Source organism: Epinephelus lanceolatus, chromosome 13, assembly GCF_041903045.1.
Source record: "Epinephelus lanceolatus isolate andai-2023 chromosome 13, ASM4190304v1, whole genome shotgun sequence".
Classification (NCBI taxonomy): domain Eukaryota; kingdom Metazoa; phylum Chordata; class Actinopteri; order Perciformes; family Serranidae; genus Epinephelus; species Epinephelus lanceolatus.
Window position 1 is genome coordinate 4,908,746 of NC_135746.1, and position 19,924 is coordinate 4,928,669.

General features: G+C 42.4%; 1 protein-coding gene across 4 annotated transcripts in view; it reads right to left on the reverse strand.

The window, feature by feature from the left end:
* plcb1l (phospholipase C beta 1-like) overlaps positions 1-18,720 on the reverse strand; it is a 210,008-nt gene extending 191,288 nt beyond the window's left edge. For all 4 annotated transcript variants that reach the window (XR_004502838.2, XM_033648795.2, XM_033648797.2 and 1 more), the window contains exons 1-2: positions 18,376-18,720; positions 11,695-11,772 (exon numbers count right to left, since the gene is read on the reverse strand). Coding sequence is in view for 3 of the 4 variants with exons in the window: in XM_033648795.2 (XP_033504686.2) it covers positions 11,695-11,772; positions 18,376-18,474 (177 nt within the window). In the remaining variant the exon portion in view is untranslated. The remainder of the gene's footprint in view (positions 1-11,694; positions 11,773-18,375) is intronic.
* Between the last annotated feature and the right edge of the window lie 1,204 nt (positions 18,721-19,924).

The following is a 19,924-nucleotide window of genomic DNA, read 5'->3' on the forward strand; positions in this document are numbered from 1 at the left end:
GTGATGGCAAATGTTCCAGCCTCTTATGCTTGATTGCTCTCAAAATGTGTGTGCTAGCCAATACAGACTAGATGACTAGCACAGATGTAAACCAATGAGGCAAACTGTGAGGTGTTGTAGCAGTATGGTCGGTGATAATAGGTCCGACTGGCCCCATTTGGTCCTGTATCATGATGTATTGGACAAAACAGGCTTGAGTTGAGTTATATGCAGTTGCTGGACAGAGCCATATTTGGAGACCAATACAAGAAAAAAATGAATGTGCTCATTTCAATAAAAAACTTCCGTCAAGATAACATTATGTGCTTCTGATTTTTTTAATTCAGTGGAAGCACTTTTCAGAACAAACAGCAGAGATATGATATTGGCACCCTCCCCATCAACTTCAAAAGACGTGGCACTAAAATCTGGCACCAATGCAAAATTGGAAAGCTGTCACAGACACACCAGCCCCTCCTTTTCTCATAGAGTTTCCTTGTTGGAATATTTTGCAGTGTATGTCAATGACATCAGCTAACAGGAAGTAAACGTGGACCCAAGCTGCTGCCCAACAATGCAATACCAGTGAAACGGTGTACAGTGGAGTGTGGAAATGATGACTCGTGGTTAGTGTTATGTCATTACAATAACAGATTGTGTTGAGGAACTCTGAGGCATATTGCTTCATTTCTGAGAAAACTCTCTGTGAGTGAAGGACAAACAGTCATACGCTCATAATAGAAGCTGTACAAATTTGCTAATCAGTCACCAAAACAGTTTAACAAGAGCAGCGTAATTGCCCATTTCAAAGTCGCTGATGCGAAACTATTTCAAGAACTCCACAAGGAAGTGTTATTTCAAAACTCTGAAAAAGAAACACAAGAAAGTATATTCAAGTTCCCTGTTCTTAGGTGTGGTCAGGGTGTCTACCGGTATCAGACAGTTACATTTAATGCATTTTAAAGGTATAATATGTAGTTTTTCCACATAAAAATGTCTAAAAACAACTAAACCAATATTATATATTTTGTTTAGTTGTGTACTTTGATTATCAGAAATGTTTCCAACAATTTTTCAAACCCAGATAAATATGAAATATTAATAAAAGTTACGGACCGTGTCATTAGGTCGCATGTCAATGGCGACGTAACTCCAGTTACCATAGCCATTAAATGAAGGAGAAGAAGAAGAACCAGACCGGATGAGATGTCAGAGAATGAACGTTACTGTTGCTAGGCTAAGCTAACTCGTCATGGATCATGATCACCTTCTGACACCGAAGCTGTCCTGGTAAACAAGCCGGTAAAATGGAAACGTACGGGTCAACCAAGCGATCCCATGAGCATTTCTCTGCTGCTGAAGCGATGGCTGAAGCTCGCTCTGTCAAAAAAACTGCCACGGTCGGTTTCGGTTTCACAGAATGAGGAACGTCAGATCTGTATCTGTTATATGACTACAACTCCCATGATCCCACGCTACTTCGTGATGTCATCCAACTCCGTCTTCTGTTATTGTTTTGGTTTGAGACCCCTAGCGGCAGAAAATTACATATTGCACATTTAAGACCTTTTCAACATACTTTCTAACCAAATTTAAGACTGACTTTTGGACAAATCACCTTTCTCTAATTCCAGCATCACAGGTAAGTATAAAGGTACAAACTATCATCCACGACATTAAAACCACTGGCAGGTGAAGTGAGTAACACGGATAATCTCGATACAATGCAATGTTCTGCCGGGAAACCCTGGGTCATGGCATTCATGTGGACGCCACTTGCCATGCACCACCAACCCAAACTCTGTTGCAGATAAAGTATGCGCCTGTATGGTAGTGGCACTCTTGATGGCAGTGCCACCACTGAAAAAACTTCTCAGGAATGGCCCAAAGAACGTGACAAAGAGCTCAAGGTGTCTACCTGGCCCCCGAATTCCCTAGATACCATTCCAATCGAGCATCTGTGCAACGTACCAGTGTTTGAGCCTCCTTGGATCAAAGCTGGCTCTGATTTGTGGAGACATGGACACAGGAGCTCTGAGGGTGTCCTGCGGTTTCTGGCACCAGGGTGGTGGCAGCTGATCCTTTGAGTCCAGGGGGTTGTAAGGTGGGGACATGAAGGCTAGATCTGATTGGGATCTGGGGAATTTGGAGGCTAGGTTGATGCCTAAGCTCTTTGTCACATTCCTCAGGCCATTCCAGAGCAATTTTTGTAGTATAGCATGGTGTATTGTCCTGCTGGGGGGAGGGGCCACTGCCATCAAGGACAGCTATTGCCATGAAGGGGTGTACTTCATCTGCAACTGTCTTTAGGTGTCATGTGGCATCCACATGCATGCCAGGACCCAAGGTTTCCCAGCTGAACATTGCATTGTAACAAAATGTTGAATGTTGTTCACTTCACCTGCCACTAGTTTTAATTGTGGCTGATCGGTACTTGTGTGGTCAAAAGGTGAGCGAGTAAGAAGACAGCATCAGGTTAACGGGTAGGTTAAGATTTGAAAGATCAGAAATGTGGACTTTCACGCAGTAGAACTTGAATCGTTTTGACCACAGACTGTAAAAATAATAGATGTCACTACCATGCCGTCACCCATTGGTTTATGAACTCCATAGTTCAGCATTTCGGCCGCTGCAATCTTGGTTCTTTGGAGCGAGAACTGACCATATTTGGGTGAGAGGCTGGCTCTGTGGAGGAGCAGGGGGTGGACCTAATTGAGAAGCCAATGACACTATCTGCAGACAGACTGTCACTCAAAGCAGCCCACCCTTAGTTATACGTAACTTTAAGCCTTAATAAAATGTAAATTGGTGAGTTATAAAAAAATTCACCCTCTGTGCTGTAGGCATGAACAGGGAAAGTAGCAATAGAGACCAAAACTATTTTGTGTACCAGGCTGTAAACATGTTTATTGCTGCCGTAAACTCAGGCATTTTAACATGGGGGTCTATGTGTATTGACTGACTCCTGGAGCCAGCCTCAAGTGGCCATTAGAGGAACTGCAGGTTTTGGCACTTTCGAATTTGGTTCAATTTTTAAACTCAAGAGGTTGACAAAATGAAAATAAAAAATGGATAAATTTAATCAGATAAAAAGTTTGCGGTAGTTAAGACCTCAAATATTCAATTTTTTTGATTTATTCAATGACTTTTAAGTCCTAATTTTTTACAGACTTAAATTTAAGACATTTTCAGACTTTTTAAGGACCTGCAGACCCCTGGTGGTGAGCTTTTCCTTGAATAAGAGCAAGCACCTCACCTTAGTGCTTTTTAAACTTAAAAGGGGTTAATATTTAATAGCTAAGGAACACATGTCAACTTCTGAACCATAACTAACTTTTGCTGATTCACAGTAATTCTCCATAAGATGTAGTGATTTCCCTCCAACATTTATTACACTATGGTTAATGTACGTCTAATGTAGGATGGGATGACACTGACAAAAGGTCACAGCGCGGTGTTCATTTAAATTGACTTTACATATGTTTCTGTGTTGCTACTGATGTTATCTTTACTGTTGTTGTCATGGTCACCATCAATATTTTCAGAAGTATCATCACTGTCGGGGCTATCATCATCACTGTTGTTGTTGTCAAATCTTTGGTTCCCCATCTGTGAAAGTGTTTGTACACTGTGTGGTTGTGAGTGTATGTGCATGTGTGTATACACACAACTGTGGGTCTTTCAAGGTGAAGGAGAGAGCATGCAGAAACACAAAAAGCCGGCCAAATGGACTCTGAACCAAACACATACAAACATGGGAGAGTTATGACTGCAGGAGTTTACATAGCAGTGCCCTGTTTAAAAATACAGCAGTGTGCAGAAATGGAGACAGAGCTCACACTGGGATCCACCCGGTTTGCACCTGTCTCTATCCACACAGCAATACCCGTCAACCATAACAGACTATATTAACTATCTTCAACAAGAGCAGCATTGTTCAAGCTCCTGTTTTGGCAAACGTCCACTAGTGGAGGGAGGGAAGCGAAAAATCAAATTAAGCTTATCTCTGGATTCAGGGTGTCTTAGCTCGTCTCCTGTGCTGCTGCCATCGACTCAATCAAGAATCAATAAAAGTAACTTATTGCATTCGTTTTCCACAGAATACAATTTGTATGAAGTTGAGGTCGTATCGTCAGCACGACTTAGTGTGACTACAACAAAGGCATCGAGATGAAACTAAAGGAATCCTTGAGTCTTGAGTCATCAACTAAAAGGCTCGCCAGGAATAAAAGGCAAAGAACATCACGCCTAAACACATCTGACATTGAGTCTTCACTGCCGTCAAAACTAAACTTTGCCTTTCTGACCTTAAAACATGGCTGAAATCCACTGCTGGATCAGACTCTGACAGGAGAACTCGGGATGCATGGGAAAGACAAACCTCGGGATTAGCAGCGATGTCCTTCCATTAACCTTCCCCTCTCTGTCTCGGTCACACACGCCAACACACTGTATACAAAGTCAAAGATTTGCACATCATAAGTAAGTCTCAAGTCTCTGTTACAAGGTCCCAAGTGGAGTACAGCTTTCTTTCTTTGCCTGAACTCGACTGACCCCGACCCGAGCCAACGTGTTCGAGCTGGACTGTCATTTCCCAACATTCTCTGGGGCTTGAATCTGATCGGGTTCTTATCACTTTCCAGGTGTTTAAGTCTTTTATTAAGTAAAGAATGATTAGATTATATTTTACCTGTACTGCTTGAAGAGTGTGGTGCTCTGAACTGAATGGTATAATCTAACAGCGCATCAAATTTACGAATAGTACAGCAGAGTCTTGCAAGTGTCTAATTTCGAGGATCTGCTACCAAACGAGAACCATAATGTGCAGTACCAACCCCACGAAAGATCCACAACCTGACCTGAAACCACAGATACTATAATAAGCATACCCTGTTAACATGATTCGGTTAGGGAGCATATTTAAAGTGATCATTTAAAAGAATATTTTTTTACTTATCCTCACAATATTGAGCAGCACATCTTCGCACTTGTTAGTTCCACACCTGATTGAAGCTGCTCCAGTGTTCCAGGTGGTGCAGAGGAAGAAGTCGACACAAAAAGTCAGCAGTCAAGGAATTACAATGTTAGCTTAAATCATTATTTTCATTTTATTTTGATATATTTATCATCCAACACCTGTGAAATGACTGGCATGTTCTTTTTCCACCCAGAACTGAACCCAGAAAAAGAAATTAAAACAAAATACAGCCTGCAAATCATCTTTTTTGCTGGTCGGACTCTGCGCTCTGGCGCTTGGAGCAGCTGTTTACTCTGTTACTGCGCTTAAAAGACTTAAGCTGACTTTGGCTTGTGATAAATGTTCTAATATTTCCAGCTCTGGACAAAAACTGCTTTCGTAGTTCAGACTTGTGTCAAGCTTAGACAGAAACTATGCGGGTTCGTGTAGGGTCAAATCTGACTTTTTAGGCCTGATCAAAGCTCTATAGTCAAGTCCTAAAAGTCCTAAGACCTTGGATTTAGCAATGCTAAGCTAATTTTCATCAATCAGTGGGTCCTAACTGGTCCATCCACGGGGTCCAGATTTCTCCTTAGTCAATAGTTCAAGGTCCACATAGCTGAATACATTCAACGTCATACTTGCTTTTGGCCATATCCTTAAGCTAGTTTACTGTCTCTGTTAGTAGCTGTCTGTTAGTCACTCACTCTACAGCAGGAAGCCACGCCTCAAAATAAAAGCAATGTGCCGGAAATTCACTGTACTTCAAAATAAAGTGTGTTTTGTACAAACATGACATGTTCGCGAGTCACTTACGGTCCATTCAGACTGGACCTGTGACCCACTTTTGGACCGAGACCCACCAGTTGGGAACCACTGTTTTAAATGTTGCCATTAACCACATCATGGTCACAGTGTGATGTACCATCCTTTGTCTGCCTGCACCTTTTCCTCCTGCTCACACTGATGTGACTGCAATATAATTCAGAGAATATCCACTGTCAGAAAAATGAAGAGTAAATTTGCTGCACTTTTTTATTACCATGATTCTGAATCGCTGGGCTTTGGGGAGGATATTAAGTCTTTCCCAGTCAAAAGGTCATTGGCATTAAAGTCGAGGCTGAGCTGCAAGTCGTTTTTCATTTTGTCAAGACAAATTTAAAATAATCAGACTCATGACTTCAGTCTGAGTTCAAATCATATGACTTGAGTCCACAAGGATGACACACTCTATTAATAGCCTTAAAATGTCTGTGTAGACAGCATGAGTCAATAAATAATTTTGAACTAAAATATATCTATTAAATGAGACGTTTTTCCTTTTCAACGGAGAAAAATTTGGTGGAAAAACTGAAAATACAGTAAACAGCCAAAACTGTTTCCATCAGTGACAACATGTGTTTGAAAGTGAGCGCAGGAGGCACACGGAGCACAGTTCTGCTGTGCTTCTGAAGAATCTGAGGAATGCTTTTACTCGGCAGGCCATCAGCCCGAGTCTCTAACAAACACACACATAACAACTGGACACAGCTTTGCAGCTTGTTTAAATTGGTCTGCCGAACAGATGTGCGGTACCATTATGAATAAACGAGAGCAAAAAACACGAGACGGGACATCTTTATAAACACGTACAAACACGCCTTTGTGTGGGCTGTGGCAGTGAGGGATATGGCAGGTGTCTTTCTTTATGCCCTAATAAAGTTTTGTCTGTGCAGCGCTTGGTATCAATTTGAGTTATTATGTGTGCGGCAGGACCGCGGAGAGACAGAACAGACACCCACACACGTAAATGAGCACACACACACTGAAGCCTCATCATTCAAAATCCTTGTCTTATGACAGAGACACAGGAAATAATGACAAATTGATGCCAAGCAGCCTCTCTCAATTCTCTTAGTGGAGAATCACACTCAGTGCTTGTTATCTCTGACCACAGACACACACTTTTCCACACACACAAGCAAGCCAGACATAAATAGTGCTCCTCTGTTCCTCTATCTGTCCGTCTGTCTCTCTCTTTCCAGACGGGGAAGTCTTTCCTCACTGATTGTTTAGTAACCACTCTTTTTTCTTCATACATTTACAGTAAGACGGCAACATAATCCTTTCGTAGCAGCACACTCATAAATGACACATGTATTGTGTTTGTGTGTGCAGAGGTAAAGTCCCGGTCAGCACTCTTGTCTAAGCACTGGTATGGCTGCAGTGAAATACCCTCATCTAGGCAAACATAAAATCAATGGTAGCTATTAATTAGTCTACCTCTAACTGCCTTTGCTGATACAGATATACACACAAATAGAACAGGAGCACCTTACGCCATCGAGCTGTTTGGAGCTGGACTGGATTTTAAAGAATAGAGGCAGACTTGCACAGGAAAAAAACACAGCAAACAACATCTTGACTAAACTGGAATAGCCTCTGCAAATTATGTACACAGTTTCAAGGTTAAACTGGAAGGAAGTCACATGCTTGACAAGGAGGCTGATAAGAGTGTGGTATCTGAAATTTCACAACCTTGTTCCTGGTTATTATGAAAGTCTTTGCCATAACTGGGGAGGAGAAAAAACACACAATGCACTATGGAATATTCTCACAGGTGTCATGTTAAGCACTGCAGGTGCAGCAGTTCAGATTTCTGTGTTTTTCCAGCGCTGCTCTTTAACCGGCTCGAGTCAGAGTGGATGTGATACAACAAGTAGATCTGACCAGGTAATCTGATCAATCAACTAGATATTTAGAAGTTGATCAAATCAGCGTGACATCACTGATAATATTACTCTTACTATTTCCATGGCAACACTGTAACTTCCTGAGCTGAATCAAAAGCCAGTAGGCTACAGTAGTGATACAAAATGGATGGTCTTGCTGTAAATTTTGATTTATATGGCGGACTTCGTTTTGATGAATGGTTGGAAATGGAAACCAAACAAACAAGAGATATGTCAGAGAGCAAACAGTTCTCTGACAGCAGTGAAAAATGGTGTTTTTGAAAAGCTGAATGGTGACAAATATGGATTGAAGCACACTATGTCTTTAGATATAAACGTGCTGTGGATTTCTGACATGATTTCATCTATTTTTTTTTTTTTTCCCCAATAAATTTTGACTTTTGGACTTTACAAAACTCTGGAGTTAACCGTTAGTGGAAATGTTGGGATCACATCAGCTGTGCTGGTGAATCCATGACACAAGGCTATCTTAAAAACAAAGTACAAGTGAAGTTTGTGGACGTAGTGGCTAAATAATTTTTCAGCAGGTATCTTAGTTATAACAAAATTGAGCAAGCAACGCAGTTCTGTGTTTATACATTCGGTATTTATTCTGTTTTGGGAAATCACTCGAACTCTACAAAGCATTAATGTTAGCTCAAACTGGCTAGCTGACTCGACAGGGACTAGAAACTGTCTCTCTTTCTAGGTCATTAGGGTTGGCCTACCTGCTGGAACTGTAAACTAGGTGACTGACTGTTTTCCAGTTATTAGTCAGACCCCATTTATTTCCATGGAAATGGAGATAGAGTGAATTGCCCCAAAATATGAATACATTTTGATTATATCTAGAATTTCGTTGGTAACTTTTTATTTTTTATCGCAATATTAGTAGGTTTGCCGGTGTCCTGGCCGACATTCCTGTCACTCCACTCCGTCTCCTTGATGCTAGAGTGATGATTCTGGTTTCATATGAAACTAGAAGACCTAAGGAATCCAGTGGCACCAACAATGTCATGCATGGCCATTTCACAGAGGTGACCATTGACCTCTAGATATCTAAATGAAAATAGATACCCACAAGTCTCCCCTTTACAGACACGCCCACTTTATGCTAATCCAATGTAGTTTAGGGCAAAAACAACTCAGTTTTCTGCATGAAGTATAAATGTGACATTTCCATTTACTGTATCTGAATATTTCGGCACACTGGGGTCCCTAAATAGTTTTGAAATTATGTAAATTGGGTCTGACTGGAGAGCTGAGACTCTTGTGGATTTAATGAGTCCAATTTTGTTTGTCTGCTTTAGCCCCCATTATGTATAAAATGACGTATTGTGACCTCTAGGATAATCACAGCCTCATGAAACTTTACAACTACAAATAAGAGACCATGGGCATTCAGAGGACAGATGGCTTTCAAAGGTATATCACCAAAAAGGTGGTTTCTCAGCAGTTTCAGTGCTCGCAATCCAATCACCTTCCTTTATCTTGGTGCCTTTATCATTTCTATTAATTCTCAGGTGGTAAAAAATGCTTAAATCTAGCACCAAAAGTTGCTACCAATCCAAAAATTGCTGCAACAGCTTATGAGATATAATTGAGCATGGGAATGGCTTTCATTTATTTTCATCATAATGTTCTCAGCCCCTACACACTCACAATATTTATTACACATGTATGAGCAGAAAACCTTGGCACGCCGTGCTGAGCTGCATCTCAAATTAATCTTCAAGTTCCCAGCTTTCAGATGATGTATACCACTTCTATATCGCATATACCTGCTATCTCCCCGTAAAGATACCCTGCCACCCCCCCCCCCCCAAAAAAATAAGAAAAAAATGGCTATTTGTAGGTGTCAGAGGGTCAAGGAAGAACCTCCTGCCTTGATGTGCAACTAAACATTCAAAATATGTCTGCCAATGACAAGATTACGAGCTAATTGGAAGCCACTTGTACTCTACAGCTTCAACATGTCAAACTCAAACGTGTCTGATCCCTCTCTAATACTCCTAGGTGTACTATGTTAATTATTCCAAGTGGCACGCCTAATGTGGCCACCATAGAATTCTAATGGTGTTGCCATGGTAATGACGGACGGCTGGATCGTGCAATGACAGTAGTGCGTGATAAAGTTGGATAGTTTCAAGCAACTGTCTGTGAACACATTATATTGTTGCTGTGGTAATATACCAGCTCCTCAAGCCTGCAGCACTGTAACATTCCACAGCAACACGTTTCTAATACTACAGAAATCAATGCTCTGACAGCTGAACCACATTGTGAGGACAGCTCATACTGTACACAGTTAGCAAACAAAAAAATGTTCTTTTCTTTTTTATCAATTGGTCCTGCAGATACACACTCAATCAACTCTCTATCTTGCGCTGACACCTGCTCAGATTCACGCCAAATAAGAGGACAAGGGTAAGCTGTTTTCACTTTCACTACAGACGACAACAAAACAGAAATTACTTTGGTGCTTTGGTGCTTTGGTGCTTTGGTCCTCTCCCCTTGCCGATCATCAGGGCGTGAACAACTTTGTGGACACACCAAAGCTCCTTATAATTAAATTAAGTCTGGGCTTTGCCTCCTTCCCTGCTCACTAAAGAGCATTCAGAATGACAATAGCACTGTGTAAAAAACACACAAGCTTCCTCATTCATTTCAATAAGACAACTGCCTTAGCACATCAGGGGGTCCAGGCACAGAGAGCTTTGGGAAAAATTTGCAGGAAGGACAGATAAAAAGATAGTCCTGGCTTTACTTTTACCGCAATTCAAACTACACACTACACAATGCAGCCAGGATGCCAGGAGACGGTTGGCATTGTACATTTCTGCAGACCACATATACATTACATTTGTATGTTTTGTACAGATCATTATCAAATTCAAAACAGCTTTCTTGGCATGACCATATTAAAACATAGTATTACCAAAGCACATGGAATGAGGTGGTACAAACCCAGAATAGGACAGTTTTTTAAAATGCAAACAATAAAACACTACGTTAACATTACAGTGCAATATCAGCTCTTCTAAAGCTATGTAGTGTATGAGCTGACGTTATAATCGGAGAAAGAGGGGATGGTGGATGGCATGAAGCCCAGTTGAGACCAAAGATTCATGACGAGACGAGCTGAAACAGGCCATTAGTTGCAATCTGTTGTTCTTCAACAGGGGTGTTAGCGCTTTAAGTGAGCAGTAGCAGCAAGCCACCGTCAGACACCACCAGCACACCGTGAGGACGGAAACAGAGGGCTTGACCGGGACAGAGCACCTGCTGCAGCAAGCGAACACACCGTCTGCGGTCATTTTGACTTGACTTAAAGCTGACTGGCTACTGAAAAAAGTGACCTACTTTACATTTTAAAACCAGACAACGGTGATTTTAAAAAGCAGGGGACACCATCAACCGGCTTGAGTTGAACTCAGACGGGCAGTTCACACCGCTGCAACTTATCTCTGCAACGTTCTAAAACAGTTTCATCTCACCGCGAATCACTAGTCTGAAGTGGGCTTAAGCGGGATGCCTGCCAAGCTGCAGACCACTATTGACCACTGTTCGAGACCACCAAACAACAAAGTGAGTTCAGCGAGTCACTGCAGCATTTCCAGCAGCTTTTTAGCCACCAAATGTGGGTGTTTTGTAGGGACCAATTGCTGTGCTTCCACCAAACTGCCATGAAAAGTGGTTATTTTTTACTGAAACATTTCTGTATTTCCACTGGGAATAGTGCTACGAAAAGCACTAGTTTTTAATGAGCTATCTGTGTTTTTAGCTGGGATTGTGCCACAAAAAAATTGGTATCTTAAGCCAAAACATGATCTTTTCCTAACCATAACCAAGTGGCCATTGTCTATCTCACAGCATTATGCTAATGTGATGTTTCAAAACTAAGATGGTAGAAACAATAGTTGCTGCCGTTATAACTCTGAATGAACAACTAAAAAGTAAGGACTGCAGAAACAGTTTCAGGTGAGCTTCACAGGTGAAAGCTTCAAGACAGGGCTGAAACAGTCGAGGTGGTGTGCAAAGACTCACCTTGTTCTGGTCGGTCCAATACAAGAAGTAACCTTTGGGGTCGACCGTTAGAGTCACCGGGGTCACAGTGGTAGAATCCTGGAGGAAAACAAAGCAAAAGACATCTGGAGTCAATGTGTGCGTCTGCTTACGTCTGTGTATCTCTGTCTGAGTCTGTGTTTTTACAAGAGCACATGCTTTTGTGTGTATGGCAGAATATTCTCTGGGTAAACCAATTAATTCAGTTCTCAGGATCAAAGCCTGGTTCTTGTAATACCACATGCATTCCAGAATCTGAAATGACATTAAAAGTGATGGTAATGTCGTAAGCATGCCCACAACCATTTCCTTCTAGGGTACTTTCTGCGCCGTGAACTGGCATCACCACAAATGACCAAGAAGCCTGGTGAGTGTGTGTGTGTGTGTGTGTGTGTGTGTTCGTTTGAGATGGCTGCAATCATGAGTTGCAGGTTGTTTCACAGTTGATGTTTCCATTTCTCCCCTCTTGTAACAGACAAATGCTTTCCCACAATTCCCACATACAGGCGACTGCAAGCCTCACACGCACACTCACAGTTTGACCCTGAGGCATACATGGCAACGCCAGATATTATTGGATGCTTCTATAAAAAGAAAGGGCCTTTGCTTTTTTTTCTGTGTCCACAGTGGCTCCGGTTCAGCACAACAGTAGCATATTGTCCTCCTCAATCAGCCATGGCTGCGAGATCAGAGAGATGGAAACCGCATTTGCTGCACAGAGCAAGAAAATCTTCAAAGTGTCTTCATGAAGCGTCTAATGATGTCCCTATCACTGCATTGGGAGACACAGCTAATGGTCTGCATCTGCTGCGCGCTTGTCATGTTTGGGTGTGACCCTGTGTGACTTGCAGTGTTGGATGTCATGAATCTGTGTTGAGGTGTGGCCAACTGTTAGTATGCTCAAATCACTTCTGTCTAAATAAGACAATCACAGTTTATGGCGCACCTTAAATCAAGCCGTTTATGAGCCCATGTTGAGACTGAAAAAGAGGGAAGGAAAAAAAAGAGGGAAGTGATCGCAAAATAAACAAGCGATCGTTTTATGCTGTAAATGGTAAGCTGGCGCATCAGGGCCGTTTGGGATAGCGACGTTTGCTATGGCAACCCACCATTCCCGTGAAATCTATTAGAGACTCAAGAGGAATCGTTTTGGTTCTGTTCACATGATTGCACAATCTTTGCAGGCTTGACTGAATGACAAAAGACGCAGCTCATACCACCAAACGCATGCAGCATACTCACACACAGAACTTCCAGCCTGAGGGCGAGAAAAAAAAGCCTCACGTTCGCAGTTCTTGGATGTAGCATCTCATACTGACTGCAGCCCCGTATCTCTGATCTCCACTCCAGTTACAATCCAATTTCTTTAATTTAGATTTGAAAGATTAATATCTCTTTCACATCCTCAATGAAGCCATCAGCTACTCCTAGAAAACTCTATGAAATGATAATGAGTTGGAGTAATCAGTAATTTTACAGTAGGCTGTTTATATTTCCAGTCAAGAATTCACTCAGTGGGCAAGATGTGGCGATTGATGGCTCATGTGATGTCAGAGGGAAAGACACGAGATGGCTTGAGAGCACTGGGAACCTGCCTAATGATGCGAGAGAAGTCATTTTCACCAGCGTCTTCCTTAATGTCCCAACTCTCCATGGCCACCACTACAAACACATTAAGCCATTATGGACTCTCAGCAAAGATTTCCTCATGGGTTTGCACATTTACGAAAAACACAAGTACTTATAACAACGTGGATTTTAGCTGCGAGTGCTTTGCTGAGATTACTACTTCCAGAGTGGTGCTGCTCACGCCTTTATTGTCATTTGACTGTTTCTGAGGATTTGTCATTAATGGGAAGACATTAGGTAACAGCAGCAGTATCCTTTTTTCTGAATTAAGATGAGATTAGTGACTGACTTGCAAAAGTACAAACACCCTGAGGGAACTGATCCAAAAGCAGGAGACAGGAGTGCATATTTTCTAAGTGAAAGGTTTGTTCCAATAGCTATCACCTGAGGGGGTGTGTTAGAGAGGAGCGCGGCACACTTCTGTTTTGTATGCTAATGACATATTCTCCTACTTTTAAGGGATTTTGGGCTTCCCTGTGGAGCACGATGATATCTTATTCAACACTCAGCAGACCAAAAGAGCCTGATACAAACGTAAGCTTATAAAAATCTCTGTTTACAAGGACCCAGCATCATTTTGGCAGCCGCTGTCACTGATCTCCAAGAAGAAAGGTCCCTTCTCTAAAGGCTTTGGATGTCGACATCCACTGGTGCTGAATATGCCATTTGAACTGCCTTACAAATAATGACACAATCCAGGCAGTGTTTTAAGCCACAACCAGGCATTTCGTGAGCCAGCTGTCTGCAAGCAGCAGCAGCAGCAGCAGCAAAAATACAAGGTGTGTACGTGCACGTCTGTGTGAGGCAGGTTAGGGAGGTCTGGGACTTCGAGGATGTCACAAACATTTCGAGAGGTTTTCTGATTGCTGCTCTATTCTTCTTTTTTTTCTTTTTTCAACATTCAACAACCGGGCACTGTGTGCTGAAGTCTGCAGTGCTTCAGACAGTCTGCTGTGGAGGACTCGTGGCTGTTGTTCATACAGTACAGTATGCCATCCTTACACAGTAAACACAACTCAACACATTTTCTGCCTCCACAGAGTGTTCAGCAGTGAGACAAAATCTGTAATTTTCACTGAAACTAAAAAAAAATCCCGTCTGCTCTTACACATTCAAATATTGGAATTGCTTGTACAATTTCCTGTTGAGGGAGGTTAGAGTGGAGCCCAACATCCAAAGCCAAGATAAGAAGAAAATGATTTAATTCAATCCTTTTTTTCTTACTGGCAATGAATTATAGCTTTATCTCTCTCTGTCTGTTGCGGTATTCCTCTGTGATTCTTTCCATGAAATGATACGGAGAGGAAAGAGGAAGGAAGGAGTGCATGGGAAATGAAACACAGAAAGTATCTGTGCATACGAGTGTGTTTGTTCGAGGGTGTGTGTTTTCACAGGAAAGGCCTGTTGGGCATTTGGTTCTGGAGATAGGCCCACATGTACAACTACAGTACACAAACACGGCTGTTAGGGGAAACAGACTCACCCCCCCACCCCCCCCAACACACACACACACACACACACACACACACACACACACCCCTCTCACAACATACCAGCGAAGAAGTCGAAAGGGTGAGCACTCATTAGTAGTTAAGGAAATACTCAAGTTCTCTTATCTGAGCGTCAGATTGATGATTGACAGAGCAGTGGGTTTGCAAGTGCGCATAATTTTCTCTTGGCCATCTGTACTGACCACATTCACACTCTCATAACACTCATTCACTAATGCCATCTGGGCCGTGCTTGAATCACCTGAGCTCAGGGAACATGACTATTTCACTGTGTATCTGCGAGGATGATCTCATTAAGTTATATCTCAAAATGTCACACAACAACACAGCTCATTAATGCCTCTGCTAATGTGACTGGTAGTGTCTAGTGTTGCGTTGTGTTTTGATAAAAAGAACAGGATGTCTTTGGAGATGATCTACGTTTAGTCTGATAAAAGATGTAAATAACAAAATCCCCTATTAATTGTCAACTGTGTAACTTGAGTACCTCTCCCATGAATTCAACAGCAAAAAGGGTGAAGCATGTTGAATTCAGTACATTAAATTACAACACAACAAACCTGATAGAAGAGATTTAAGGGAAAAATTTTGTTCCGAAGTTGTGTAATTGCCTAGAGTTGGTTCGTGTTCTCACGGCAGCATTTACAAGCGGACCAGATCAAATGGCTTGCACGAGAAAGCTGCTCTTGATTGGTCAGAATTTCCATGTGGGAAAAATCCAGGAAGTAAAGCAAACGTTGAAGAAGAGTACTCTTGCAAGATAAATGTGACACTTTCTAATGTCACAATGGAGGGACAACTATGCAGGTTGATTTTAGCGCTGCTCATCGTGGACTATATTGCTGTCATTGTTCATTTTAGTCAAACCATACAGTTTGAAAACGAGGCGCGGCTCCAACTAGAAAACAATGTTTTGATGCATTGGATGTGCTGAATGTGCATATTAAGGCAGTACAGGAGGAGGTGCACATTAATAATCCTCCAGGACTGTAACATGCTCATGTTTAACCCAAACAATGTGTCATGTGACTGCAGTTGCTTTACATCCAGGTCGGAACACCTTCTCACCACAAACCAACCGCAGACTGAGACCACCTCTTCAGGAAGGTCTCAGTCCGTTTGTTTTGGTGCACACCTGAATATGATTGCTGTGTTCACACCTGCCCAAATGAACCGCACTTAGGGGGCAAACTAACTTGAGTTTGATTGAACCGAACAGAACTGGGCAGGTGTGAAAGCAAGTAAAGAAAGTAAATTTTTGGTGCACAATTGCCAGTAAGGATGGCATTGCAGCTTGTTTCGCTGCTGCAGCTGGAGCGGTCTCTTTTAAAACTCGAACAATGTCAAAAAATGTTGTCTCCATTAGTCACTTAAACACAGAAACATGGAAAAATAGGGTCCAAGTTCAAAAATATCTAAGTTTCTCTTTAACGACAAAATCCTTCGAGAGTTGTCAGACACAGTAATGTCTTAACATACTACACAATAAGATAAAGCTGGCAGGTAAACTTAGAAATGTAGTTTACGTAATACACCAGAAAGGTGGAAATATCTATGACCACAATGTTGCATGCTTCTCCTGTTGAGTACAACTGCATAAGGGCGGGAGGTGTAATGTATATGTGGGATTCACAGAAGTAATGTAAGTAAAGGTGTGGACTCGAGTCACATGACTTGGATTTATGTCAGTATCAAGTCACAAATTTCGATGACTTTAGACTCGACTTGACAAAATCAAAAAAGGCTTGCAACTCGTCTTGGATTTCATTGACTCGTGACTTCACTTGGACCTGAGCCTTTTGACTTGAGAACACCTGAAACCATCCAGCAAGCCTTAAGATTTAAAAGAAAGTCATTTGAAAAGTGTGCAACAAATTAATTCAACTCCTGAGTCAGCTCACGTCCAAGCTTTTCAATCCCACTAAGTCGACACCTGATACCCCAGATCCACTTTGTTTGAACTAATCCAAGACCATCCAATCAAGGCGCAAGACAGAACGATTAAGAACTAGCATTGCATTACATTACGTTAAAAATTATACCAAAGATAATTTCCCTCATGTACAAAAACTGTGCGGTGGTCAACAATAAAACGAACTCCAGTATCTAAAACATGCAGGTCAAAAATTTAAAAATACAAAACAACTTCCAACAAACTGTTGATACAAATTTTATAAAGCATTACATCATTACTCTGTTGTTAAAATGGCATTACATTTGGTGATGAGCGCATTATGACTTGTTTAGGACTCAAAGCCTAAAGTTTAGGACTTGGGACTTGCTTGTTGACAATGAGTTGGTCCCACCACTGACAGTAGGGTAAAGAAACTGAGTCTCAAATGTTCAACATATTGACACTGGAGGCCTAAAACACCAAGTAAAAGCTTTTGATACAGCTTTGGTGTAATTATAATACTACACATTACTAATGGATATTTACTCTGTTACACTAGTCTACCTGTATGCTTTACATCTGATGTGATCTTCAATGAGATTCACTGTTTTCACATGAGATAATAACTGCAGTTACCTCATTCAACAACAGCTCCAGGTGTACACATCACTTTGCATATTCAGCGAGGGAAAAACAGCAGCCCCTTTCCCTGAATGACAGAAATCATGACCGTGCTCATATTCAAATGGTCACACCATAAAGATGCATGGAGGTTTGGAGAAACCAGAAGAATGCGTGATGCTATTCAAATGAGATGTGCTGCGGAGAGATGTGAAACAAATATCACAGAAAGTCCCCCTGTCAGAGCACATAGAGCTATTATGGTGACAGCACAGGAGATTGAGTTAAACACCATAAGGTCAGCTGAAATTTAATTTGAAGTGCAACAGCTATAGGTTAATTCTGGATTATTATTATTATCATCAGAGGGACGTGTTGATTTGTTGTTTGGGGAGGTGCAGTGCGCCATAGCGGTCCGTTAAGAGGCTACTACTGTTGTGTTTTCACCGGCTACTCACCAGCAGCGTGTAATCAATTTTAATCAAGGTCATCTCACTACAGCTAGACAGTCTATACTACAGACGAATGACAACAAAACAAAAAAGACACGATCGTTATTCAACTCTCGCCTGTTGGTTACACTGTCTGCGATCCGCGTGTTTAACCCATTAATTGTGGTTAATTGATAAAAACGTTTCCAGTGCAGGGGGAGGGGCGAGCTTAATCCAAATATTTAATCTTATTTAATGAGCACATTCTCACACACACACACTCATGCCCTGTCACACACACTGGCGCGCACACACATATTGTAAATCGGGCAATGTAAACAAAGCACATGTCAGTAGCCACAACATCTGCTGCATTTCTTTAGACATTTAAAGCAGCAAGCCAAATGCGGGCAGTGCGGTCTCCTCTGACAGTTCAATCTATTGGCTACTGTTGCACGAGCAGCCTATAGATTGTGTAATGCATCCATGGTGCATGCAAATAAAGCGTGCAGAAAACATCCGCCAGTGCAGAAAATAAATGAAAGACTCACTGCCGGTGTCTCTCGCCATTACTTACATCATCCCATTTCATAAATTTGTTGCCCCTTTTGAGGCTCTCGGGCACGGACACTGGCTTGAGCTGCAGCGCATGAACTCCAGGCTGTGCCCCTGCCATTGACTCATCTACTCTTCTCGACGCACGGCAGGGGTAGAAAATGAGTCACTTCACTCTCTTCTACTCTTATTCCTCTTCTTCTCCTTCTGTAATCTGCTTAAAAGCGGGCTGACGGAAGCCCACTACAGCTGCCAGTATGTCATGCCCGCATTGGCGGCGGCGATGGCGCGTCTCGGCTTTTGGAGAGCTGTGGAGGCGGACGCAGGCGCAGCGAACCGGGGCCACTAACTGACTGACTGACTGACTGAGCGACATGCAGCTAAAGCATAAGAGAGGAGGAGAGGAGAGAGAGAGAGAGGCAGAGAGAAAGAAGGTGGGGGATATCTGAATAAGTTGCACGTCTGGTTTTAAATTGTACAAGTCAATGCAGGGACGAGATCGATGCTTGAAGTGATCTGGCGCCTCCGTGCGTCCGAGGCAAGACGGTGGTAGTAAGTGGCCCCAAGCTCTGAGCACATGAGAAGGCAGGGGTGTAAAAAACTCGGAGTGGCAATATACTCAAAGCAGGTGTGTGAAACAGCCGCGTTTGGTTATTGCTGGTTTGGGAAATTATTATTTATGCATTCTATAACACTGCAAGGTGTCATTCTTTCCTTGGGAGGTGAACAATATAATTTTGTTTGGGAGCTGTTATGGAAAAATCACCATGCTACACCCAGGCTGCAAACACAGACAATGCAGACAGTGTGGCTGGTATTTGTGACATACAGATATACAATGATGATTGCTGGGTAATATATGTTGATGTTGTCCAATGTCCAGCGTGTACAGTGCCCATCATAATAACCTTATACCACTATGCTACCCATCATTTCAACTGCTTATCCGAAGCTAGGTCGCCAGGGCAGCAAGCTGAGCAAAGTATTCCAGACGTCCTACTCCCAAGCAATGCTTTCCAGCTCCTCCTGGGGGACCCTGAGGCGTTCCCAGGCCAGATGAGAAATATAATCCCTCCAGTGTGTTCTGGGACTGCCTTGTGGCCACCTACCAGTGGGATGTGCCCAAACACCTCTAACGGGAGGATCCTGATCAGATGACCGAACCACCTCAACTGACCCCTTTTAACGCGAAGGAGCATTGGCTCTACTCCAAGCTCCCCTCGTATGTCCAAGCTCCTTACCCTAACTCTAAGGCTGAGCCCAGACACCTCACGGAGGAAACTCATTTCGGCTGCATGTATCCGCAACCTCATTCTATCACTCACTACCCAGAGCTCATGACCACAAGTGAGGGTTCGGACGTAGATGGACCAGTAAATCGTCGTGGTGAACAGAGCTGAAGCCACCCTCACTTGTTATTTATGAAATGCACAGTAGGTGGACAGGATTAGAAATATGTCATCATGACTTATCGTTTGGGTGCAGAAGACCCTGAGTCCCCTGTGTTGGGATTTTCGGGCTGATTCGGATCATTTCTTAGACTCACCATCTTTACAGTGGGCAGTTTTTAG